The sequence below is a fragment of the Schistosoma haematobium genome, chromosome 4, assembly GCF_000699445.3.
Source record: "Schistosoma haematobium chromosome 4, whole genome shotgun sequence".
Taxonomy (NCBI): domain Eukaryota; kingdom Metazoa; phylum Platyhelminthes; class Trematoda; order Strigeidida; family Schistosomatidae; genus Schistosoma; species Schistosoma haematobium.
The window spans coordinates 35130521-35157967 of record NC_067199.1 but is presented as its reverse complement, the minus strand read 5'-3'; the positions used below and the strand labels follow the sequence as shown (position 1 = coordinate 35157967).

Below are 27447 nucleotides of genomic sequence, written 5' to 3'. Positions count from 1 at the left end.
GTAACGCGTTATAAACATTCCATAAGAAGTTACTGCATTTAGCCTAGGGACACTTACAAATATGTGGCAAAAGCAACTGGAAAGCATATACATGTTAAGTACAAAAAATCGTTAAGTAAAATAGTTGAACTCGCCTGGATTATTTTTGAAAATTATATTATCCAGTGGACGACATATATATAACGCCATTCGTGAGTAGTAATGATCCAAAAGTATCCAGAATAAAACATGCAGTATGGCAATTAATTCCATAGTCCTTGATGTTGTTGACGTTTTTGCCACTCGCTCGGATCAGAACAACCGGATGAATCCAGATAATTGTGCGGTCACCATTGAACGAGCCATCTAAAATGACCTTATGATTGCAGAAAACTTATGGCTGAAACTCACCGTATGTTTTTAGAGAAGTGTCATCCTTGTTGTTTGGCAATGGAACTCGAAAATTTGAAATTAGGCAGGCAGTGGTCGGAAGAAAAGATATTACAGGATAGTGCATAGTTTGAAACAGGATGAGGTGATAAGATAAGGAACACTGAATATTAGATCCAGGTAACTATTTAGTTCTTGCTACATTGTTAGTCAATGTATATTTGCGTTATTTACAGGTCATATTTGCTAGAGCTTGGTGCTTAAACAAGTCTATGTCGCTGAAGCATGTAAATGCTATTAAAGCTTGTTAACGAACCATCAAAGCTAATTAGTTAATATAGACGACCAGTTTTTATTGTCGATTGAGCTAGTATGTCATGAGAACTAATCAATATAACATTACCATAATACATGTGAGCATTAATCAGGACTGTTAGAATATTGGGGTAACATAAATACAAAATAGATCAAGAATTTAGAATGGAAGTAAGATTAACAATATTAGGTTGCGTTTCTCTAGTCGGGCTTACCAATGTAGAATTATGGTCTACTATGATATTAGTACTGCTCTAATAATAGACCTAATCCTAAATTTGTAGATTTGTCATGATATAACTGCCTAATCTATAAGATCTTACGTGGAAGTCACACCATCGACTACACCAACTCACTGTATCGTATCAATTACCAATACATGATGTAGAACAAGGTTAGGCTAGAGAAAGAACAATATATTTAATATGAATAGAAGATATAAAGTAACATTGAGATGGACCACGCCTGCATGGACGAGCCATGCCATCCGATCAAACCCAGTCCATTCAATTCCTTCTCCGCGCCTTCTCCATTGTTAGGTATTTCTCCGTGCTAAATATTGAATATCTATTTTCTGAGTAGTCTTGTGTTCAGCTTTGAAGATTGTGTGGTTATGGTCCAATGCCACTACAATCTCGTTGTCGTTGGAGAGTGTACCATTTACCTGTAAACGTGTGTTTACGTCGATTAATCTCTTGTTGGTCATATCAACTAACAGGTTGTACGCACTAAGAAAATCGGCCCCGAGGATGGGTCGTTTGACTTGAGCAACTATGAATACCCATGTGAATCTTCTACGGAGCCCGAGATCTAATATAAGAGATTGTTCTCCATAAGTTTTGATAACTGATTCGTTAGCCGCTACCAAGGACAATTTAGTGCTTGTCGTATGTTGTCTGCGTGAGAGATGGAGTGGGATGATGCTGATTTCTGCTCCCGTATCGACTAAAAAGTCTGAGCCAGAAATACGATCCCTGATGTGGAAGAGGCGGCTGACATGTTGGCCAGTAACAGCTGCCGCTATTACTGTCTGGCCACTTCGTTTCCCTGATGGTCTGGCTTGCTTGCCGTGAAGTTGCACGGTTTTGTGCAACGACGTGCTTTCTCACCATAATTCGAATGATACCAACAAATTCCGGCTGCCCGCTTAGGTGACCTAAGACGATGTCTGGATACTGATCTCCTTCTGGACCTAGATCTGGGGCGTCGAGAATGGATGGTGGAGATAGTCGTCTGCAGTGATGCTAGCTGCCGTGTTAAGTGTGCCATTTGTTGCTGCATGTCAAGAGTAGGGTTCATAGCATCTCTACTAGCGGGTTGTACAGCGTTAATTCCCCGACTATCGGAATATATTTCTATTATCTTATCGGCCATGTCTGCTAAATCATCAAGACTGACAGAGGCTCCTGGTACGCTGAGAATTTGTCTGACGCTATAAGGTAACCTTTGTGACCACATCTGCTTAAGTAATGCTTCGTCTAACTTGCATGAACCTGCTAGTTGTCTCATATGTCTAAGCAACTGTGAAGGTCTTTTGTCCCCTAACTCGCATGCGGTGAGTAGTTGCTGTAAGCGTTTTTCATCAGACTGCGAAGTACGGTGGATTACTGCGGCTTTTATTTTGTCATATGGGTCCGCTTCTGGTACGTTATCTATCAGGTCTCCGACTTCTGCTGCCACTTCTATGGGTAATGCTCCAACGATGTATGCATATTTTGTCGCTTGCGAGCGTATACCTCTCGACAAAAATAATGCCTCAACCTGTGCAAACCAGATCCTGGGATTATTAACACCGTACGTTGGTAATCTTAGTTCCGAGATAGCGTTGATTGAGTTTAAAACATTATCCTCTGGTTGTGGAGAGTTTAGAAGGTTGGTCGGTAAACTATCAATATCAATAAGTTTACCCGGAGAGTTCATAATGACAAAAACAAAAATATGGTGTCGTGCCGATTAATAATAATAAAAAAATTATGTAGATATATATAGTAAATGTCTATAAAAAAATAATCGAGGCTCACCGAATAATTGTGGTGGACCAAACAATATATAAACGCAAAAGTATCAACAAAGTTAATAGCAATCAATAGTAATATTAATATTTACAAGTTAAATGTTACAAATGCAATAACAAATTAGGGACGTTACTTAAATCGGCTAGTCGTTGCGTGTTCTGTTGAGTTTTGGTCTCAAAAATCCACAATTATAAATGCATAATAATTCCACAGAGGTAAATATGACGCCAATAAGTTTCTTTGATGTAGGATATAAAGGGAATGACACTGCAGTCTGAAATGAGGATAATATCCAGTTTAGAACGCAATTGACTTGGTAACGAGCGAGAATAGAACAATGGGTATGTGCGTAATAGTGTATTTGTGAACAACCGAAAATGTGTGTCACGCTATGTTAGAATTACAACGGAAAAAGTGTTCAAGGTCGTTGACTAAAACAACACGTACAGTCATTTAATGATAAATGTACATACAGTGAAAAATTGACAAAACAAATAGAAATAACATTGAAAACTATTTACAAAATAAGGTTGTCAGGTCTATCTCCACATACTCAAGAGTACCAATGACAAAATTAATTGAGAGAACAGTAAAAACGATACTCTAGTCGAATACTTTAACTGAAATAAATTCAATTAAAGTGAAAACAGTAGTCTTGATACGTAATAAACGATCAAAACAAAGAAATTTACTCAGCGAGGAAAAATACAACTGTCATTTTTAAATAGAGCGCGTTAGTGCAGTCGAGTGGCTAAACTAACATCCATTGGAAATTACTGAATACATGGAACGGTACTGAAACAACAGGAAGGGAGTGTAAGGAAATCAACTGGTTTTTACAAGCTCGTGACAAAGATATTGGAGAATACACTACCGCTGGAACAAGCGCAATTTTCGTAACCAGTGTAACTTAGATATAAGCAAGGTATTGGATGCATAACTTCCCATAGTTGAACATTGCAACCTCTCTAGGATATATCTAGAGTAAATAAGTATTTTTGTATTTTCAGAGGTTTCACGGTGAAAACATAATTTATGGATAACCTATGAACGACGCTAAAGTGGCCTTGAGAATGTCCACCTACTGATTAGGGATAAAGAGGATTTTAAACCTGTGTGAAGGATAAGGATTGTGTTTTATGGTTGACGGTTATGGATAGAGATTAGATCCAAGGTTTCCATCACGAACTGACACCAGCTAAAGTGCCAAGACGCTATTTAGCCAAAAGGATAAAGAATTCCGCGCGGAAATCGCAAATCTGATTGGTTCGTCTATTAATCATAGTCTCGTCGCACACAATCTCCCTTCTACGTTTCTCGAAAAGATAGATGAAACTGGTTTTATGTAGGGGCTATCAGCATTGAAAAAGCTGTGTTTCCTTTTAAATTGTTCATTTGGTTCATTTTCAGACTTTTCAAAGTACGTTGAATATCCCGTTGATTATGTATTGGCTATTATCATCATGCGTTGTGCCTGTTTGCTCGTATCTGCTTATAATACATAGTGGGTCTATCAAAATAATGATGTAGAATACAACCGGAAACTTGGCGAAAGTGCGTTTCATTATGTAGAGGAAGAGATTAGTTATCTTCCTTTATCTAAGGCATCCCCTAGACATACCTTTACCGAACATTTTGACTTCGTTGGTGTCCGTGGGTTATGGTTTAGAGTTAGTAGCATTGAACTGAGGAATCTAGCATAAAAAGCAAGAATCTTAGCGAACAATGTTTTTCATATAAGCATTAGAGAAGTTAATAAGTTTGCTGATTTTCGTTTTATGATAGAGTTATCATCTTACCAGGCATCTCAACTTTTTGCAACACGCTAAATAAGTAAGGTTTCACATACTCGGCTTTGGGCTGTGTTTAGTGTAGAAACCTGTGATAACATACAGATATTGAAGCTGGATCTAAACTACGGTCTACGATGCAAACTTTAAACGACTGAGATAGCTGTCTTTCCAAACCAACTCACTGACAGACGTCGCTTTTTCAGAAAAACGTCACCCAGATTCATCCTTAGTATAATCCATCTGTTATTAATCGTGGCATTAATAAACATTGCTAGCAAGTCACTTCATCGTAAACTGTTAATTAAAAATAAGTCGAACTGAGTAGGAAATTGACATTGGGTTGTTTTTAGGAACATGTATTCTCCCGAATATGACTTACCTCATTGTTGTTTATTTACTCAAATTGATTTAACATACAACAAATGTTTCAGGAATGCTATTAGTTCATTAACGATAGGCCTGAATTTTTATAAATTACCATGTTAAATACACCTTGGCGTCTCAAGCTACGCCGAAGACCAGCCAAATTTAAATCCAAATAAAACAGTTAAAGCCGATTTTCATAACTTAGATTATGGGATTTCAAATAGTTCATTAAAAAGTACATCGCTAAAACTACGAGGATATAACTTTATCATCCCGAAGTGCGTTCTTAAGAAATCATAACGTGAAATTTCATTCTATGGAGAATCGGCTTATACCAACTTCTCTCTAGCTTCTTTCAAAACACGGGCTTTGTGTTTGATGTTAGTGATTGTACGTTTTTTCCTGTGATATCAATGATAACCCTTTGAATCTGCAAATAATCATCTCTGACCTTCGGTCTTTTGCTACATACAAGCGTTTTTTATATGCACCAACAAAGATAACTGAATGTTTTGTTGAGTTTTCTATTTTTAAGTCGCTCTGAGTAAAAATCTCAATGTAAAGGTTATCAGCTTGTGTGGATCTCGCGTATTTTCTTCTTAGGATGTCAGCAGAAATTCAACAAGCCGAAGAAAAATCGATACGAGAACTTCTCTCTGAGCGTTATAAGGACTACTTAAACCTTTCAGATGCGGATCGAATTCGCTACGTTAATTTTTCAAAAGAACTGAACGCTGCATTACATGGTGATGATCCATCATCCTTAAAAAGGACGATTGGTAATCACATCTTTTCTGATCCTGAAAAGTTGATTCGCATGAAATTACTAACTTTTCCTTTGCCACCAAATGAAGAATTAATGGTGCGCCGGGTAATGGACAGTTGTCCATTTAAAGCTCTGTTAAGCTGCTTTGGAGGTTCATTCAACTTCAAATAACCACTAAATAAATATATAGGTTTTGTTTTGGGCGGTATCTTTGGGTTGTTTTCGGCCAGTGTGGACCCAATGAGCACAGTACATGGTGCGGAAATTCCAACTACTCGTCAAGTTATGAAGGAAATGTATTCCCGTTCATTATCACATGCCAAGAGTTTTGCTGTGATTGGGACACTTTTCGCTGGTACTGAATGTGCTCTTGAGAGTGTAAGCTATGTTATGGCTTTGTGACATTGGTTTTTTAGTACCGTGGCAAGAGTGATCTTCTGAACAGTACATTGTCGGGTGCAATCGTCGGTGGTGGGATAGGTTTTCGAGGTAATTTTGTGTATATGTGATACTCATTTAAATTTTACTAGCTGGTTTACAAGCTGGTCTTTTGGGAGCTGCCGGTTTCTCAATATTTTCTACTGCCATCGATTACTATTTTAGACACAAAAACTAGTCGTTCTTGACTCAGTACTTGTACAGTTGTAGTAAAATATAATGAAATATTGCACAGAGTTTCTTTTCATTTCGCCCTGTTTATCCCGTTCGTTTATCAAGTGTTTGTTTTCAGATAAATCACGGTCGTTTGTCGGAGATGAGTCATAAAATTAAGTCGGAAGTCAGCTCATATTACAAACACGATAAGGTTACTGTAAATCGCCGCAGAAGTTCTAGCATTGATAGTAACGATGATAAAATGTCTTACGTCAGTCGGTCGTCTAATCATAAACATAGCAAGACTAAGTCTCATAGTTCGATTAAGTCAACAACCCATTCAGAACATAAGACATCCCACCATTCTTCCAAAAAGAAAAGAAAAAAGCATAGGAGGTCATCATCTAACTCATTGTCCTCTTCATCATCATCGTCGTCATATGACAATCGCTCTGATAATGGAACCACGAAGAAACATACATCATCAGCCGCTGTTCCCAAGGAATTGTTATCTCTTTCACTGGAAGAAATACAAAAGATTAGTGAGGAAAGGCGACAAAAGAAGGTAGGCAGTTACCATACATTTCTACAAAATTTTTCTCATTAGTAAAATTGACTAAGGCTATATATATATTCAGTTGATTAATGTCATTCTTAGTAGTTAGCTAGGCAGTATAGATCACTTATTCCCCGATACTACTTGAATACATGGTGAATTAAAAACTATCACGATTCATAACTTCATAATGTATGCAGAAATGAAGCACAAATATTTCAAGGAATATGTACAGTTTGATCACAACAAAAACAATGAGCGTAGCAGAATATATGAATTCATTTTATCTTGTAGTTTCTCTTCAGCCGCTTACAACCTCATATCATAATATCGGAAAATATTTCGTCAGTAGAGAACGACAAAATGAGCAATAATTCATTCGCACTTATTGCTCTTTTCATTCCGACCACAAAATACTTCCTGCAAAAATAAGATGTTTACGCTAGTTTTTTAATGCATCTACCAAAACTAATTTGCTCTTGTGAAGGTTGAGAGTGTAGATCTTTCACCTTCGTCGCCAATTGTTATGTTCTTTTGGCCTGTTAATTATCAAGTTATTTTACCAGATACGGGTTGTTTTAATGAGCCATATGTTTTTGATGACATTTCTTATAAATATGAGAACAATGTGTCGAATGAATCAATCCGTGATCGAAAATCTGATGCGATTTTGGTAGATGCTGGTTTTTCTAATGATTAATTATTCAGCAATCAGATTCTTAATAAGATTGAGGAAAATATTTCAGAACAATCAAATTCTGATGTTGTCATATTGAATGTTATTTGTCAGCATAATGTATTTGTTTCTGGTGGGAAACTTGCTCAACGTGAAGCGCGATTCCTAAATGAGCTCGAACTTAATTACAGTTCGGATGATTTCATATCATCCGTCGTTTATTCTTCTAATGCAGTCAGTTCTAGTGGATTCTTTAGTAAATGTAAGAAATATGCTTCAAATAAAGCTACCTCATTTCTTACTTGGGTTTATGAAGATCTAACATTGTTTCATGGGGGAGGATAATGTCGGAAAATCAGAATTACCTATTTTGATCAGGATATGATTTTACGTGGAAACAGGCAAAACCATGTGAACACCCCCATTTTTAATGCTTCAAAAAAGGGGAGGTGTTATATCCAGACGGAGAATAGGTGGATAGTAACCGCTGGGATCTATTTGTGGACTATTGTTATATTTATATTCTTGTTGTATAACTATTAAGTAACTATATTATATGCATATTCATATTCCTTTTATTATGAGCTTTTATTTAACCTACTGACTGTTATTATAAGATTTAATATTCTTAAGATATTTCCGATTTATTGGTAACAGTCTCTCACAATCACAGCCACTTTTTGGCCTGATCCTGTATAATTGTTATTTTTCATTTTATGGTTTAATGCGATGTGGTTTGTTTGCATAATAACCCAGTATGTCTGAAATATATGATTCGTATGGCGGAGGCTGATGTTGGCGTTCTGGACTGAGTCGGCTGGATTAGGAGAGAAGCTACTATTTCGGAGGACCAATAGAAACTCTAGGCTGCTCGTACTAGTTTATGCGTCATTATTCTGGTCTTATAATTCGAGTCTAATTGGCGATCTTATCAATTGATATACTAACCGGACATAAGAACATAACAAGGTGGTTTAGTAGTTAAAACATTAGGCTAGCCGGTTCAGAACTTGTTCCATCTGTTTATGTTTAGGGGATTTGATAGTGTCGATGGTTCCTACAGTGATTGTGTGGCTCCAAGCTGTGTATTTAATCTTGCACTTGGTAGCTATGTTTCAGACTTTAATATATGATATTTCAATTGTTTACGGAGGTATACCTTTTCTTGAACTGCGGATACGAAGGTTAAATTCAAAATTATAACCACTGACATCTAAGACCAAAATATACTGTATTCTGTGTTAGCGCTTCAGTCGACTCTTGTTACATATCAATGAACTGTCCAGCTTTCTTTAGATTCGCTCGTTTCTACCCTTCTATTTTTCTGTATTAGTACGGAAATAAGGTATACTTTATTGTGGCATGCATGATTTTGTACACACTTTTACTGGTTAATTTTACTAAAACGACTACGGTCAGTGAACGGTGTTGCAAGCATTATCTATTAAAAATACTACTACCATATTATTATATGCTACAATGAATGAACAAAAAATGCATTAAAAACCCAGTGTAAATATCTTATTTTTGCAGGAGGTATTTTGTGGTCGGAATGAAAAGAGCAATAACTGCCTTTCTTCACTGACGAAACATTTCCTGATATTATGATATGAATATGTAAGCTTTTCGGACTGCAAATGGTTTGTTTTTAAATGGGATAAGTTCGAAATTATTAGTCTTTGAGAACACAGGTTGAATGTTTACTAGTGAATATTAAGCGTATGATATATGCGTTGGACTTATATTAAGCTTTTGTTTCGTAACAGCTCTGTTAGTTTACAGAATATTTAGTCCGTTCTTGTTTAGACCTCAACACCTATCCTAATCACTAGTAATCTGGGTGTACATCTTTGCATTTTATTTACCTTATTTTCTAATGATAGTAATTAGATCATTTCAGAAATGTTCTATAAGAAACGCATATTATCATTGGTTTTAATTGTTTGTGAACATAAGGTTATAAGAATCTATGTTGGGAGTCACATTGCATTCATCACTAGAAGTCAGACAACTTGCTCTCAGATCCTAACCCTGTTCCATGTATTTCGGTTTATATAACTGATTAGTATCGTTAGCTCTCACAATTAGTGTGACTCGGGGCCAAGTACATGAATCTGTACCTGTTAAATAAAGAAAATAAAATGAGAACCGAAGACCGTGGCTCTACAAGCTTAACTCTTAAACAACAATCTTGCAAACTATCTTTCATAGTTTTTCTGTATTTAATAAATCTCACAGCTTTGTACATAACTCTGTGGATTGTCTAAAAAGTTAGTCTTATTTGTGGATAATAGTTTAACTTATTTTATTCGATCAGTATAGCGTGACAAAAGCGGTCTGTAGACAAAAATTATAAGTCTGTTGCATTTGAAGATTATTTCCTTGTTACTAATTATTTTTTTTCGTTAAATGTTCTAAGGCTTTGATGAAAATCCTGGAAACACCAGAAGAGAAACGAGCTAGACGTTTAGCTAAAAAGGAAGCTAAAGAACGTTGGAGACGTGAACGAATGGGATGGGATAAAGAGTATTTAGGTTATACAAATGAAGATAATCCATTCGGTGATCATCATCTTTCTGAATCATTTGTCTGGAAACGGAAATTAGAACGACAAGGATTGTCACATTTATCCAAAGAGGAGGTAGGTTTTAAACTTCCTGTTCTTTAGAGATGGTAGTTTTTTAAACAGCTTTATTCTATTCGCGCTGATTACCTCTCGATAGTTAATTAAATATTGTTTCTCAGCCAATTCGAACTTTACATCAGTTAACCATAAACGACTTTAGCGTAAATTTGCATTTACACAAATTGACAGAATTCACATGAATATAATGAGAAATTAGGAAGAAAATCATGAGTCAAAATAATAATATTTATAACAAAATAATGGTATGAGCTAAACATAGAGAATATGGTTTGATAATATCGAACAAAATCACGGGATAAGAAGCATAAAATGATATTAAAATCCAGCGTGTAATAGAAGATAAGAAGAAAATGTATACAACCATGTCACTGCAATTGATTTTGAGCCATTTTACTCACGGTCCTCAACTGTTAACTGAAATTGCTGCACCCACTCGGACCAGGAAGTTTGCATCTTACCATATAGCTCAATCCAACAATCAATGGTCTTATGGAATAATCTCATGTTATTATTCAGTCATCTCTAAACATCTTTCAGTCTCAGTCCGTTAGTCATAAGCAACACAGAGTCTGGTATATATACGTAATACATTTATCAACCACTTTAGCTGTTAAAGATCCTTTCACCCTACTAATATCCCACCGACTATTATATATTTATTGAAAAAGAAGTGTAAATCAGTGACTTATTAAGATGCTTTTATTAAGATATAGGTCCTGTTGATTTTTCATATATCACACGATAAAGCACCGGTAAAGATTCTCGTTGACACATTTTGGAATAGTCTAAACCCAACTATTAGTGTGATCTATTTATTCTTAAACTACATCACATCGTCTTATTAAAAACCCATTGTGTGTAACCCATCTACCATATCCATGTTCATACTTAAGATCTATGTCTAAAGTATGAACTCTAATGATACTATCTGTTCATTTAGATTTCTACATAAGGTGCGGTTATGAAGAACAGGTGACTGAACCATATATTTGCCTTGATTTGCCTTGATCAATTGAAAAGCCTAGAATTCCGGTTTCTGCTTGTTAACACGGAAAACTGTTCTTTTTCAGCTATTCAAACCCAGTTTATTGAACATCATGGTTAGGGAGATTATTTCTATTTTTCTTAGATGATCGTACCACGTATGATACTTACTCTAATGTAACCACGCAAACCTATAATTTTCATTATTTTTGTTAAATGTTTAAGTATTTTTTCTGTTTCTTCATTTACAATCACTCAATTGTTTTTCAATACCAACCTAAACCTAGCTTCAAGTCTTACAAAAAAAGAAAATGCAAGAGAATAAAATGGAATTGGAAGCTGTTCGACGTAGACGTATTGAAAGAGAACGAGAACGTGAACAGCATGAAAAAGAAATGGAAATGATGCAACGAGATAAAGAAGCAGAATATTATCGATCATGGGAACAACAAGAAGACCATTTCCATTTACAACAAGTATATTATATGCTTATATTTTAAATAAGTAGTTATTTGATCCACTGCAAAAATATGTATATAGATATATTCTCTTATTTTTACGTACAATGGTTTCTGTAGTATTATGCTTCTGGGATACATTTAATGAATCCAGTCGTGTATTCTGTTTTAATGTGTAGCGATTTAAATGTATGTTGATGATTATTTTTCATACTTGACTAACTTTATTGCATGATTTTTTACTGAGTGATAAACTAAAATTGGCGTGTCAAATATTTATCTTGTTTTAGTTATCTAAGATATCTTAGTGCTCAACAACCTTTTTTTAATTTGCTGGACTAAGATGGTAGCAAATAATCCGAGCATACCATCAGTGTTGTATATGTTAATCACTAATCCTTTGTAAGACAATAAAACCTAATGTTCATTATTTTGTGTATAGATAAAATCATTCCTACTCTAGTATCATATGTCTCAGCAGTGCACATCTACAGTCCCTATAGGGAGAAACCGCCAGGCCTTCATTTTTCATAGTGAGTATGTAGTATGTGAGGTCACTAAACTGGAATCATATGACCTATAACTGCGACCAGTTCTTAATAATACGGCACAATAATCATTTATGGGTCACGATGATGGGTAAATTCCTCACTCTTGGTATTGATATTAAACTTTACTAGTTTTTATGATCGCTTACTACAAATTCGGGAATCCATGTCGGAGCCAGTTGGTTAGCGTGAGCACACAATGACTTGCTAATTGGTGTCAATGCATGATAAAAATAATCTTCCCATTAGGTTTAAACATCGTAAACCTCTCAATCAAGCATAATTAGTTTTTTGGGCGGTCGGAGGTAGTCAGCAGGGAATTCAAGATCCAGGTCTCATACTAGTCGGACACGGTTAACAAGAATTATCTAAAATCTTAAGGGAACTGGTACTCCCTGTTGTATTCGGACTCGCATAACCCAGGCTCACAAACTTAGACATCACCACTGAGAGTTATTTGGGCCTCAACCAACTTTCCGTGGGACTGAAATCTTTAAAATTTATTCACCACTGATATTGTGTTTGTCTAGTCGTTTAGTACTGGTCGAATTCTATCAATCAAGTTGCAATGTGGCAATTAGTCTAAGTGACTTAGCATCACCTGCAGTATGTTGATATGTTAGGTAGTTGAAACTAGCCGATAGGATACTCTGAACCTAGGTTTGGTTCTAGTTGGCATTCCTCAACAAAGCATACCTGCAAAAATTAATTTCTGTTCGCTTTCTTGCTAAAATAGAATGGAACAAGATCTTATATTCATTTGGTTTCTAAAACGTAAACACATTATTACTTTAAGAAACTAATCAATTCTAAATTAATTTCAGAGACTTCAGCGGTTCTATATTTGTGTATTGAGATTCTTAATACCTTGACCTTAAAAATCATTGGTTAATTTTATTTTGATTATATAACTTGTTTTTTGGTATGATTGTCTTTGAATTCTTTCTATGATTGGATGGATCAGTTTATGTGGTCATCTATAATAACAGTATGCTAGGCTTCATAAATCTTGTTTTGTAAATGATAGATATTTTTAAATTATGAAGTGATTGTTAAGAGTTACTTAGCAGCAGTTATTCGGGAAAATCTTTAGAACTCAAGAAAAATACTGAAAAGAACTTTGAACAAGTAATATCTTTTTGAAAACTTACAGAATAAAGGTAGATACTGACACATTAAACCTAGCTATTTCTAATTAGTTAATTATCAGTCATTATAAATTTTATTACATTTTCCTGAAGATTCTGAACCTAAAACTGTCCTAAACATATTATAATCTTTGAAGTACAGCTCCTTCTACACGTATCAGTAATCCACGTTTGTAGTAAATTTACTAGTCCTCAAGGTGGAATTGTGGTTTATTGGTTAAATCGTTAAGTTCTTAATTATTGAGTATTAGGTTCGAGACTGTCATCACGTTCTTTTCCACCATTGACTTAACCAGTGCTATGAATCCAGTGTTCATCTTGCTGTGCTAATGCGGTATGGCGATTTGGACCGGTGCATATATGTGCCTGGTCCTACGTTGTAGCTGACTGACCGACTGCATGTTCTTTTCAGGATTGTGTTGGAGCGCTCTGATTGGATATTTCTTACTCAGTTAGCGCTAGCGGATAATCGGCGGAGACTAGAATATTCTCGTGCAAAATTATAAATATACTAACGTTTTTCTTGCTGTGAATCCTACTCCCATATAACCTTGTTTATTTGGAATATAATTTTGCTCCTTATTAACCGTGTTCTAATTTGGGGACTAGTTGAGTGAAGTAAAGTGTCCGAAGAATACTAACCAATAAGAGTAGCTTGGTCGTATAAAGAGAAATATTAACAAATTCCTCCTATTAAATTTGATTTAAACACCTAAGAAACACCATTCTTACTCCATACAAAAAGTATAATATAAAGCTGACTACATATATGTGTACTTAGTAAATGTGTTACATAAAAAGGTTTTAAAGAAAACCTACTCCACTTACTTCATTTTAGGCAGCTACACAGTTCCGTCACCATGTCTCACATAAAAAATACATAACTGAAAGCCAAATACATAGACTTTTATTTTTTAAATGAATTAGGTGAAATAATTAATCAAATATTTAAATTAAATAACTGATTAGTCTTATCAAGGTTTTATATCAAATTTTCTTTTTATCACTTATGGTTTACATCATGAACTGACTTTAGTTTGAAAACTACTAAGAACCAGGATCCATTGGGCAGCTACTATTCCTTAACAATACTCATCCGCTACCCCACCTGGGGTCAAACCTAAGATTTTAGGGGAACCTATAGAAGACCACTGAGTTGTCTGACCAAGGTCAGTTCGTGGTATTAGCTTTGAAGTTCAATAGTCTCTACAAACCTATTACATTAATTTTAACATTTAGTTATGGCATTAATAATAAGATATTTGTTCTAGGATATTGAAGTGTACAGTTTTTATTTTTGAGATTTTTCAAAATGAAATAATTTAACATCAAATTAGTACTTACGCCTGTTACTCCCAATGGAGCATAGGCCGCCGACCAGCATTCTCCAACCCACTCTGTTCTGGGCCTTCCTTTCTAGTTCTGTCCAATTGTTGTTCATTTTTCTCATGTCTGTCTCCATTTCTCGGTGTAATGTGTTCTTTGTTCTTCCTCTCCTCCTTTAGCCTTGAGGATTCCATGTGAGGGCTTGTCTTGTGATGCAGTTGAGTGCTTTCCTCGATGTGTGTCCTATCCACTTCCAGTGCTTCTTTCTGACTTCTTTCTCCGCTGGAGTCTGGTTTGTTCTCTCCCACAGTAGGTTGTTAATCGTATCTGGCCAACGGATCCGAAGTATTTTACGTAGACAACTGTTAATAAACACCTGTATCTTCTGGATGATGGCTTTCGTAGTTCTCCAAGTTTCCGCCCCATACAGTAGAACTGTCTTGACATTTGTACTGAAAATTCTGACCTTGATGTTGGTTGACAGTTGTTTTGAGTTCCAGATGTTCTTCAGTTGTAAATATGCTTCTCTTGCTTTGCCGATCCGCGCCTTTACATCCGCATCAGATCCACCGTGACATCAAATTAGTAAAGTCACCGTATATTAGATTCTATTTATGTACTTGTTAGTAGTTAACTATCACTTCGTCTATGTTTGTATTGATTATGAGATTGATGGAACATTAATTATACATGACTACTTTTATAAACCACTTCAATTCTCAATATTTGACAAGGGTAGACGAGTCGTAACGGAAGGAGTGGTAGTTTAATTGAAGTAATAACTTATTATTATATGAAAATAGTTATGAACAATGAGTAGTTCAAGTAAGATTTTCTGAAGTTATATTTCTTTCCTTGTTATTACCATCAATATTCTAGCTGAATATTTGGATGTACACAAGATAAATTTTAATAACCTTGTCAATATCTTACTTAATATAATATGATATTTGTTTTTTTTACTATTGTAAATATTAGGCTAAATTACGTTCTCGTATTCGTATTGCTGATGGACGTGCTAAACCAATTGATTTGTTAGCAAAATATATAGCTGACCAAGAGGAAGATCCAATGGAATTTGATATATCAGGTGTAGTAGAAATTTTGGAACCGACACAATTTCTTGTTGGCTTAGGTATAGAAGATTTAGAAGATTTACTTGAAGATATTAAGGTCTGGTTGTATATTATTATTATTATTATTATATTTTCTTCTTTATTACCATGTTATTCATTATGATGTCTTTTAAACTCTTGATTTCAACAAATGAATTGTTTTATTTACGGTGAAAGATGCCTATTCATCAACCAAAGAACGAGTACCCTGTGCAGCTGTTTCCATTGTATTACTATGTAGCTATAAAACATGGTCTATAAAAAGAGAAGACATGTGTAGGCTGAAAGTTTTTAAACATAAGTATCTTCGAGTCAGTGGTTGCCCATCATGAAACAACTAAGTGAGCAATACTGATGTTAGGGATTCGTACTAGGTAGAAACAGTAAATCGGTTGATTAGATTGTGGATCTTCATCGATTGTGGTGGTTGAAACATGTATTACATTTGCTTAACCATTCCCTACTTTGTCGCGCGATGTTGGTTGGTGCGAGAGTAAGCTGGAAAAAGAACAGGAGCGCCCAAATCAAGACGTAACATCAGTCTATAAGTCGTTGAATGTTGGTATGAAGCACGTTGGTAAGTGCAGAATGCCTGTTTTGAGATAGCGCGATCAATGATTGGAGATGTTGGATGACATAGTTCAGAATCGACTACCATGGCGCGAGTGCCCTTACTTTTTATCTCCTAGTTTCTGAATCCCAGTTACCCTTCATACATATTTTTTCGTCCTGTCTTTTAAACCATAGTTTCGTTGTTCAGTGTTCCTTATTTTCATTATTACTGCAATTATTTCGACCCCTTTGCTATTCATCTTATTAATGTCATCTCACCATGATAATGCGGTATGGTAACTTATTTTTTTGTACAAACCTATATGATAATTATGACTGACCGCTTGAGCACTGAAATGAGAGATTTGTGGAGATTATTTGATTTGCAAATAGTGTGTTACCTTTAGACCACTGGGGCTCGATACGCGATTGTCTACATTTCTAACTCCAGCCAATGCGATATTCCTCGACCATCATCCATTATCCTCAGTTATAGTTACTATCTCACTCTTGATATAGTTGGACCCACTAGTAAAAGTTCCTCGCTGTTACTCCTAGTCTTATTTAAGAATTACAGACACTCATGGGCAGTTATATTAGGATTGAGATCAGTTATCTTAAATGTCAATATCCTATGTACTACTAACTAAACAACTTTGCTGTTTCAACACTCATCTATCCACTTTTTCTACTGACTTTTCTTGGAATACTTTTTTGAACTATAGGTAGTGTATATGGAATTAGAAAAAGGTTGTAATGCAGAATATTGGCGTGATATTACAACTGTTGTTGAAGATGAATTAAATAAATTGCGTCGATTAGAAGAAAATAGTGGAGTAGCTGGTGCATGCGGTGCCGATACCAGAGGTCGTAGTTCGGCTACTATTAGTCAGTCTGTTATGCAAAGTGTTGCTGAAACATTAAAGGGTAAAACATACAATCAATTAAGTGCATTAGAAAAACAAGTAAGTTTTTCATTATTTTAAAGGTTATATAGATGAAGTCTGATTATTTATTTTGTTCATGTTAAAATGATAATTGAAGCGATATTTTCGATAATGTTGAATTCTCTGAGTTGAATAATTTCTAATTGTTAAGTTTTCTCTGTCATTTTCTGGACAAAATCATTGGTGCTTACTTCAGATAAAAGCTCTGACATTGATCTCCAGAACAACAACGAAAGCTTTCGCAATTGAAAAGAAACTATCCAGCTTAGAGCATTTAAGATTATTGAAAATTAGTTCATGTGGTAAAGCACGACTGTTGATAACCTAGTAAAACTTCACTCTCCTTTCGTCAATTCAGATAAAAGAGTAGTATTATTAGCCTATATAATTAGAGAGAGCGGCTCCAAGTACCTAATGAATTAGTTTATTTAAATTTGTTTTTAAATTAGTAAAAATGTCAGCATATGCCTTATATTGGTTTGTATTACAATTAACAACACTACCTTCCGTATTAGTCTAACTGATACTGTCAGGCGTTGGGATACCCTCTCGTTGTCTTTTTTTATTCGTATATATGTTGATTACCAATTGCCTCGAATTGATCCATTAATTTTGGCTTTAAAGTCATGTTGAATTGAGAAGCATATTCTGATCGCTGATATAAAATGTGATTTACTACAATCTTACCTTGTCAATTTTGCTAATTAACAGAATCATCGTTGTAATTCAAAATTACTGACATTTATTCACTTTGGGACACAAATACAATGTTAACGCTATCAACTACCACTGGAGTACTAATGGGTTTAAAAAGTTACTATTTTATAGAATTGTATTTGCATCAACTACACTTTTGATGACGTTTGTGTTTGACAAAAGTAAATAACTCAAAATCATTATTGATTTAAAGATATTTGTCTAAATGACTTATTGAAGAAGGAACTAACTCTACCTATGTTATAGCATAGTGATATGCCCACTAGTGTTCAGTTAATCTATGTACCAATAACTCAGTAGTCATATCACTCTAATCTCAAACAGCGGATTTCACATTCAAACCCAACGACACCCCCACCGATTTCGGTAGCTGTCTAGTATAATTTGCAATGGGAGTTGAGTACATAAACCACTTGTACTTGCGAAATGACTTGATACTAGAATTTTCTGTTAAAACGGTAGTGTCATTAAAAGTATAACAATCATTTGAGTTTATTTCATCACTTAATTTATTTTCAGTTACATTCCATTAATTTTCTTATGTTCAGACCAAAGATTTGACTATTTAAGCAGCTACATATTGTTTGTCTGTATACATAAAATTAAGTGTTTTAGTTTGTGGATAGTTTCGCATCACCCAAGTTAATTACTGATTAGAGCTTATAATTATTATTAATCTGTCTACTATCGAGTCTTTAATAATATTGAATTGTTGGTTAGTAGTTATATGTACCCAGTGTCATGATTTTAAGCAGTCTCAGTTACACCCTGAATATAACCAATTAGTGTTTATTGTTTCAACAGTTATTGATTACTGCGTTTATAATTGTTTCTGTTATAAATTAAAATTAAAGACTAATATTGCAACATCATAAATGATGTCATGTTTCCAACAATCCACGTAACTGGATGTTATGTTTTCGTGTTCAATATATTATGAAACGTAATGAGTTTATATAACTGTATTTAGGATAGTGTACATTCATCTAGTAAGTCATTTGCTACGATTAGTTTAAATAGGATGTTGATCGATTAACTATTCGAATGTTAATGAATGATGTAATAAATTATGAGAGGATCAAAGTAACTCACTTGAATAAACTGTTGTCTAGTTTGTAGAAACTACGCAACCTACACTTTTGACACTGATCTTTGTAGTCCAAGACCATTTATACTAGTCAACGGTAGTTTAAAATTAAGGCATAATAGTGTTGATATCCTTGTTTTTTTTTCTTGCTAAAAGTGTATTCTCGAATTGTAATAAATTAATTATCTGACCTATGTAGCCACTTTATCTTTTAGTGTTTTTACATGTACTTCTAATTCTCATTATAAAACGATAGAGTTCTCTTCATTTTGTACATTATGTCCACAGGCATTCATATAACGCAGACAAGATAAGATAAATTTGATTTGCAAAGGTGAACAAGATAGTTTTCAACACAAATCGACACTAGATAAGTAACTTCTAAAAACGAACAAACGATTGTTTCTTGAAAAAAAGTTATCTAAGAATACAAATCAATAGTTTCCCTCCGTCGATTACTTATTTATATAAGTTGCTTAGGACAAAGAAGTATTGGAAGTTGTTTGGTTCTCAGTATTTAAAGTAAAGGGTAGAGTGTTAGAGATAAGTCTTTATACAAATTGTCTATCCATACATTCTAAAGTGTTGACTGGTTAGAGCTTTTTTTTATTAATTCTCTGACGTTAAATGGTTCGAGGTAGTTGATCGGCAAAAACTCTTAACTCAAATTTCATGCTAGTTGGAACTCGTCAGTTCTGGAAGATTTAGAATCTTTCACGTACCTGGACAGCATCATCGATGAACTAGGAGGATCGGATTCAGACGTAAAGGCGAGGATTGGCAAAGCAAGGGCAGCATTCTTACAACTGAAGAACATATGGAACTCAAAACAACTGTCAACCAATATCAAAGTAAGAATCTTCAATACAAACGTCGAGGCAGTTCTACTGTACAGAGCTGGAACGTGGAGAACTACTACAACCGTCATCAAGAAGGTACAAGTATTTATAAACAGTTTCCTGTTCAAGATACTGAATGTCCGTCGACCAGAAACCATTCGCAACAATCTACTGTGGAAGAAAACAAACCAGGTCCCAGCTGAGGAGGAAATTAGGAAAAGACAATGGAAGTGGATAGGACATACGTTACGGAAATAACCAAACTGCATCACGTGGCAAGCGCTTACGTGAAGGAAAACGGAAAAGAGGAAGTTCGGAGAACACACTACGTCGGAAATTGGGAGCAGACATGAAAATGATGAATAACAACTGGGAAGGATTGCCCAGGACGGTGTTGGATGGAGAATGCTGCTGAGCGACCTATTCTCCTTCACGAGGAGTAACAGGCGTAAGTAATGAAACTGGTCGGTAGGATATACCTGCTATATTAAGACTTACGTCATGCAGATTTACAGTCTCTGAAATGGCAATTTCGTATTCGTTAACAACTTAGATTTTAGTGAATTTGTTTTATTCCGTTACTTTCATTATACAAACATATAATTGTTGTCACTAAGTTTACCAAAACATAAGTTGAAACTTCCTCGTTTTTCACATGTTCTTTTGTTTGCTCTTATAGATTGCTCCAAAGCTACGTGGTGGTGAAGGTGTAGATGTAACTTATTGGGAGACATTAGCTCAATTTGTTCGTGCTCAAATGGCCCGTACTCGTCTACGTGATATGCATCAAGACAATCTTAAACGTAAATTAGAATGTTTACGTCAAGCTCAAGGTATTGTCTCAGAACCATTGTTTCCTAGTGCTGTTGTTGCTAAACAGCCAAATGATCATGTCGAATTGGACATTGAACAACCTGCTCAATCTATTGAAGATGAAAATGATCCTGAAAATTTCATCCCACCTCCTTTACCTCCGATTGAATTGAACAGAGACGTAAGAGGACTCGGTTTGTAATAATTTAATGTTCATTTACTCATCTAAATTTCATAGAAGCAAAGAATAGAGATATTGGAAGTGTTACCTCTGGGGAGAGAACTGCTTAGCTGACTTAATTTTGACACTGAAACTCTGAATCCGACGATGGGTAGTTAGAACACAAAGATTGGTTGATATGGATTTACTTGACCCTTGGAAGTAGATCAGTAAGTAAAAAGGAATGTCAGGCAACACAATCGTAATTGATTAATGGACAGAACGGTGTTGCACAACTTTTGGGTCTTGAATTTCTCCAAACATCCACTTATTGTTATAAGTTCTTTTGTTTTCGATTTGTCCTAATTAACTAATTTTATCTGTCAATTGTGTGTACTTGCACGGCTTTGTAAAATATTCACAATCTACCACGTATCTAATTACTGAGAAACTCAAGAACCGCCAGTATGATGACTCATATATTTCCCTTCTCTTCTGTCTTTTTGTGAAACAAGAGACGATTAATATCGAATTTATACATTAAAAATATATTTGGCAATGAAGAAAAATGTCCATATGGGCAATAAGTTTGATCTTTAACATTTATAGATGAGTATGATCGGGAGCGACTATTATTATTACTTCAAGTCGAAAAGAAACCTATGACCAAATTTGGTTGTAATTTAACTAGAAAGAACTATTGATGTTACCCTACAATAATCATTTTTCTAAAAGTCCATCTATCAACCAATGGCTTATTGATGAATTGATCAACTTCATGTGTAATTTTGCCTGTTATTATGAACTAAAATTAAAATAAAGGTTAACCGCTCGTCATGAGACTTGAAGGTCCTGGGTTCAATTTGTGGTGGGGTTGTGAAAATAAACACTGTTGAGGAATCCCATACATGGATGAAACAACTTTCGAATGCTTCCTAGTTCCTATTGATTGTCTAACTTAGGTTGGTTCGTGATCTCAATAATATCCAATAATCTTCACAAACCCCCTTATACTGAATCATATGTTTTTTGTAATGGGAAAAGTACACACCTATACTGTGTCGCTCATTAAAACAAATTTTCTCCCTCTCTCATATTCTCGCTTTAGGGTAATCCAGTTAGTAATAATGCTATTGAAGACTTACATAGCGCTGAAGCTATCAAAGCTGTTCGTGCAGCTGAACTACAAGCGGCTGCTTTGATTGAAGAAGAATCGTATAATCCGTCGATTTATTCACCACCACGTATTAATCCGGATGATTTAGAATTGGATGCCGTTATTTATAATCCAGAAGATGACCAAGCGAAAATTGAATATCAGGTTAGTCAAATACTGTTAAAGACCATTTATTTAATTTAAGCTCATCTCTTTTTTGAAAAAAATTAAACATTTTAGCAATGTGTAAATTTCAAACATGATTTATTTTATACGTTAATAAAGGTGGTTATATTTGAGTTCGGTTAATGGTAATACATTAATGTTTAAAGTGAGAGATAGTAGGCTCGAGTCTCATTATTTAGGATTCGAGTATATCCAACTGACGAGTCCTAAACAGGACGAAGCATTGGTCTAGACCAACTAGCCTTAATAAAATGAACCAGCTAAAAACACAGTCAAGTACCAGCGCCATTCTAATATCTCACATATCATGTCACTAGTATACTTCCCACACCCAGCTGAATAGGTTATATGATTCTCCTACGGTCTCCTCATTAATATACGGTTGTGTCCAAAATAGTTTTTTTGTTCTTCATTAGCGGTGATTAACTAGATTTTGGTATACCAATGTGTTAGGAATTTAGTATCGGTGTTATCGTAGTATGTTTTACTTCTAACTGAGATGCTAAGTGTTTAAAGGTAGTCACCAGGAGATTTGAGACCTATGTTTCGTGCTAGTTGACATTCATCAGCAAGTAATTTCGATGAAACCAATGCTCCGTGTGGGATCCGAACCCTTGTCGCTCGCCCTCAAAATCCGACACGTTACTACTGAGCTATAAGAATGAGATATCTGCACTAATTGATCACTGAGTAGTAAAGTGACCAATTTCATATTTGTTTTGTCATGCTGTTTGAAATCTATCTACCAAGTTACACTGTGCCCTCAAGATTTCAGGAATACCTTTTTGATGAGTACCAACTGATACATAACCTATTTTCAGGGTCTTCTGCTGACTACTTCCAACAAAGTGCATATGATATCAGGTTACTTTGAATGGGTGGTCACAATGCAAGTTGGCTGATAAAATTCAATAAGCATTAAACGACTAGAGAAGTACGATACTGAACATTATTCAATGATCAATCAATTGCTATTTTATTCTTCTAAGTATGCCTTATTTCTCAAATTAATGGCTGTTACAGCTATAAATGTTTTCACATAAGTAATAAGTTCTACATAAAAAGTATACTTATGTACGCACTGTTTTTCATTATCAGTGATAAGTGATAATCTCATACTTCGCACTCTAATTTAAAGTGTTGTAGTAATCTATTAAACTGTTTACAATATTTGTGTTTATTAATATTAGTTGTCCATATCATTTTACTTACAATCTTGCCTTTTTATTGAGATCATGAACTGATCAATCTTAGACCACCATTGAAAACCTGGAAGCACAAGACGGCTGTTCCGTGGATGTGCATTACTGAGGAGTCCCATACTAGGGCAAAAAGATCATTCAGGGCTTCCAGATTTTCAATGATGGTCTAACACTGATCAATCCATGATCTCAATAAAAACTCAACAATCTCCACAATCCTTATATTGATAATCTTGCATTTTACAAAAATATTACAACTTATCTATTAGGCACATGCTCTTATGTAATTGGCTTTAAACTACAGTTTTATATGGCAACTACCCAAAGTTTGAGAGGCAGCGTTCGAGCCTGAGATGTGATAGTTAGCAATCAGGTGGTTTAAACTAAACTATTTGTCTCACAACCATTTAACGAAATACATTCATAATATATAATCATGTTTTACGTTTAATTTCTCAATAACTATAATTCTTTGTTTTTTTGTTTTTTTTAAATAATAGCGTCAAGAAGTCTTACGTACAGGAACGATGCAAGCTACTGAAGAAGAAGAGCTTATAAGGCGAGCTAGAGAAGGCATGGAAGATGGTGAAGATGCACAATTCTCAGTTATGGTAAGCATGACTATATCGTTGTATTGAATAAATAGAATATGGTCAGTGGGATCCAGGACACGCATCTCGTCCTGCTTGGGACTCGTCAAGTGAATGTAGCTGCATTCTGAATTCTACTACTGGCTATATTTCATCTGTTCTATACGTAAACTTGTGTCATAATGGTTATTTCGAGGGAATCCGCACTGGATGCACACACGACAACTAAGACTGATCAAGGTCCAGTCAAAATATCAAAAAATTAAATAATTCTAATCAACACAAATTAAATTATATTGTTGTTTCGTGAAGATATTTTAAAAGGGTAATGAATGCCTAACAATAATTTCGTGAATTATTTAAAATCAGAACTTAGTTTTTGATCATCCATAGAAATTATGATGTGAACCGGTATACGTGTAAGTGTATTCAATGATCCGTAGTTAATCATTGATTAAACGATTATTTCATTCACTGACCAACATTGCTCAAAGGATAATAAAAATAGTAGAAGGCATCAGGCAGATAGATACCTTATCATTTACGAGAGGGACACACCGTTACCGAGTCGAAAGACGTGTTTTCACTCAGTTTATTTTAAATATGCTTGGAGTATTGAAATGATGGGGAAGACTGGTAGCTTAGAGGAATGTTTTCGGTTATGTTGTGTTCTTTTATCTGGGGTGCTCTAATTGTAAAGCTCTCCTTGTCGTTCTGATCAACGTCATCAGCACTTATTTCATTCAACCCAAGGAACGTAACACATTCCAAAGTCGAACTATTATTGGATAACATCAGTGAGTGTCCACTATCAAATCCAACTTGATTTTATAGGTTTTTTTTAATGAGAAGACATCTATCTATTACAGAATATCCTTGATTTAAATACATTTAGTATTGTTTTAATTTAATCTTCCCATTGATGTTTTAGGACTGAAATTGATCAGTCTCTTATTGGCTATATGTGCATACTGTGTGTATGCCTCGATATTGCCTTAATTTACAAGCATTATAAGCAAAGATGGATAGTGGCTAGCAGTGGAATCCAGGACGCGCGTCTCGTCCTATTTGGGACTCGTCAGCTGGACGTACCTGCATCTCAGAGTTGATGTTCACTCTGGGACTCGAACTCAGTACCCCTCGCTTCAAACGTCATCGCGTTATCCACTTAGCTACTGAGTCCTGATAGCCACTTGCTTGTGCAATGGGGTGAAGTTTAATTCACTTAGTATTGTTTTACTTGAATCTTCCCATTGACGTTTTAGGACTGAAATTGCACAAGCAAGTGGCTATCAGGACTCAGTAGCTAAGTGGATAACGCGATGGCGTTTGAAGCAAGAGGTACTGAGTTCGAGTCCCAGAGTGAACATCAACTCTGAGATGCAGGTACATCCAGCTGACGAGTCCCAAACAGGACGAGTCGGTCAGTCAGTCAGCTACAACGTAGGACCAGGCACATATGTGCATCGGTCCAGGTTGCCATACCGCCACAGTTTCTGAGACTATTAAAATGAACCAGGTAGCGACTTTCCCACAAAATAATCACCTAATTAATGTGTGATATACATTCAGGTTGATTGTAATTAATTAGGTACTTGTATTCGGTGAATATAATTTTAAGGAATGATCCACCTTTATCCTGATACATACACTAGGAATCGATTGTTATGAATGCCTTTTGTTTATGATCACACAAATTATTTTGTATCATATAGTATACTCATTAATGACTAACTTGAAGAATTTCTGAAGTTCTAGTAAAAATCTGTGATCATTGAAGTTCATATGTGTCAGTTGTCTTCGATGGTAATGGTTGGGTTATGTTGCAAATTAGCATTTTAGAAGTATGAAGCATTGGTCGAAAACTAATTAGTTGAAGGTTAACGCATTGGGCATAAGGTCTTGGATTCTGTGGCTGGAAGCGCCTCGACTACTCAGCACCTACCACAAAGAAATTTTGTACTAGAAGAAAATAATTGTCCAATGTTCTTTGGGAGGATGTAGTGATTGTTTAACTGAAATCAGCTTATGATCTAAACCACAACATGTCTTTATTTCACCCATGATGCGTATTATAAATTTATCTATTGTTTCATTCTCATTTTGTCGTCTAGATTCCAGTTGAAGATCAATCTTTCCTTTGGTCCGATAAATATAGACCAAGAAAACCACGTTTCTTTAATCGTGTTCATACTGGTTTTGTATGGAACAAATATAATCAAACACATTATGATCTAGATAATCCACCGCCTAAAATTGTTCAAGGCTATAAATTCAATGTTTTTTATCCGGATTTAATTGACAAAACTAAAACACCAACTTATACATTAACATCATGCGGTGAAGCAGAGAAAGATTTTGCTATTCTACGTTTTATCGCTGGACCACCATATGAAGATATTGCATTTAAAATTGTTAATCGTGAATGGGAATATTCGTATAAACATGGATTTCGATGTCAATTTCAAAACAATATCTTTCAATTATGGTTTCATTTTAAACGATTTCGTTATCGTCGATAATAGAGATGAAAATTACTTTATACTACTTAAACTTTTCAAAAACTTGTATATTCTGTATTTTCACATTTGTTATTTAATAGAATGTATATTTTGAACTTTTTTTAATATTTTGAATTCATATATATTGCATTCAAACTTGATCAATATAGTAACGCGGTTTTGTGAATTTTTCTGTTATCACATACATGTACTGACAACTACATTCTATCCGTTTAACGATAATGCCCGTCGATTACTGAATATAAACAAAGCATGTTGTAAGCAAGTCGTGTGACTGATTCATCATCATTACATTGGTTCGTAATACATCACTTCATGCTTATTTCATTTAGTGGTACCTCTGAATACGTGAAATCCTATTTCAACACTGATGGTTAAACATCTTTGGTATTTTAATGTTGTCCATTGTTATTAGGAATGTTGATTAAATGTAAATTAGTAAGGAATTTACTATTCTGTCATAGATTCGAAGTGGTAAGGGACTGATTTTTTTGTATGTTGATAATCTGTTCTACTTATCAAGAAATGATATATGTTTCCATTGAGAACTTATTAACAAATCAAAACTAAGATGAGTGAATTCATATCTATATGTTGATCTGGTTGAAAAATTGTCAACAGTGAATTACAGTAGCCTGTTTTTTTCACTCACTGTCGCTTAGCCTTCGTTTGTAACGAAACAATATATCAAGACGTATGTCGATTTAGATAGTTGATCTGCATTTGTCAATAAATAAATTACATATAAAAAATTATTTTATTATTTATTTTAACACAGATATTGGTACAAGGAGGCACCAGATACATATGCGTCACATAGATCGCATTTGATATGTGTGAGGGCTGTGATACTGACCGGGTGCCCAAACCGAAGCAGGTGGTTTTCTTAGGGGGCCACACCCGCAGCCTTCGACCTGAATGTCTGATCCACAAGGCAGTGGAGTAACGTAAGGAGATGGATTCCCATAGTAGCCGGTGACCAACGATTGGTTCATACGCC

At 35.0% G+C, this 27447-nt stretch overlaps 1 protein-coding gene across 2 annotated transcripts; it reads left to right on the top strand.

The window, feature by feature from the left end:
- Window positions 1–3401: 3401 nt before the first annotated feature.
- Window positions 3402–27298, top strand: TIMM22 (Mitochondrial import inner membrane translocase subunit Tim22). 2 transcript variants are annotated; one of them, XM_051216273.1, is made up of 13 exons: window positions 3402–3624; window positions 5462–5775; window positions 5815–6002; window positions 6041–6113; window positions 6155–6783; window positions 9870–10091; window positions 11369–11557; window positions 15540–15734; window positions 16954–17193; window positions 20498–20812; window positions 21900–22112; window positions 23836–23946; window positions 26040–27298. In XM_051216273.1, the coding sequence occupies exons 2-5, from the start codon at window positions 5463–5465 to the stop codon at window positions 6238–6240; spliced, it is 660 nt and encodes a 219-aa protein (XP_051066850.1). In that variant the 5' UTR covers window positions 3402–3624; window position 5462; the 3' UTR covers window positions 6241–6783; window positions 9870–10091; window positions 11369–11557; window positions 15540–15734; window positions 16954–17193; window positions 20498–20812; window positions 21900–22112; window positions 23836–23946; window positions 26040–27298. The 2 variants fall into 2 exon arrangements, with proteins under 2 accessions (XP_051066850.1, XP_051066851.1); XM_051216274.1 differs by having other exon boundaries at window positions 3402–6002; window positions 6041–6104.
- The last annotated feature ends 149 nt before the right edge of the window (window positions 27299–27447 follow it).

Coding starts and splice junctions, on each gene's coding strand:
- TIMM22 (XM_051216274.1), top strand. CDS start 6,379: ATGAGTCATAAAATTAAGTCGGAAGTCAGCTCATATTACAAACACGAT. Junction 20,813..21,899: donor CGATTGAATTGAACAGAGAC/GTAAGAGGACTC, acceptor TTCTCGCTTTAG/GGTAATCCAGTTAGTAATAA. Junction 22,113..23,835: donor AAGCGAAAATTGAATATCAG/GTTAGTCAAATA, acceptor TTTAAATAATAG/CGTCAAGAAGTCTTACGTAC.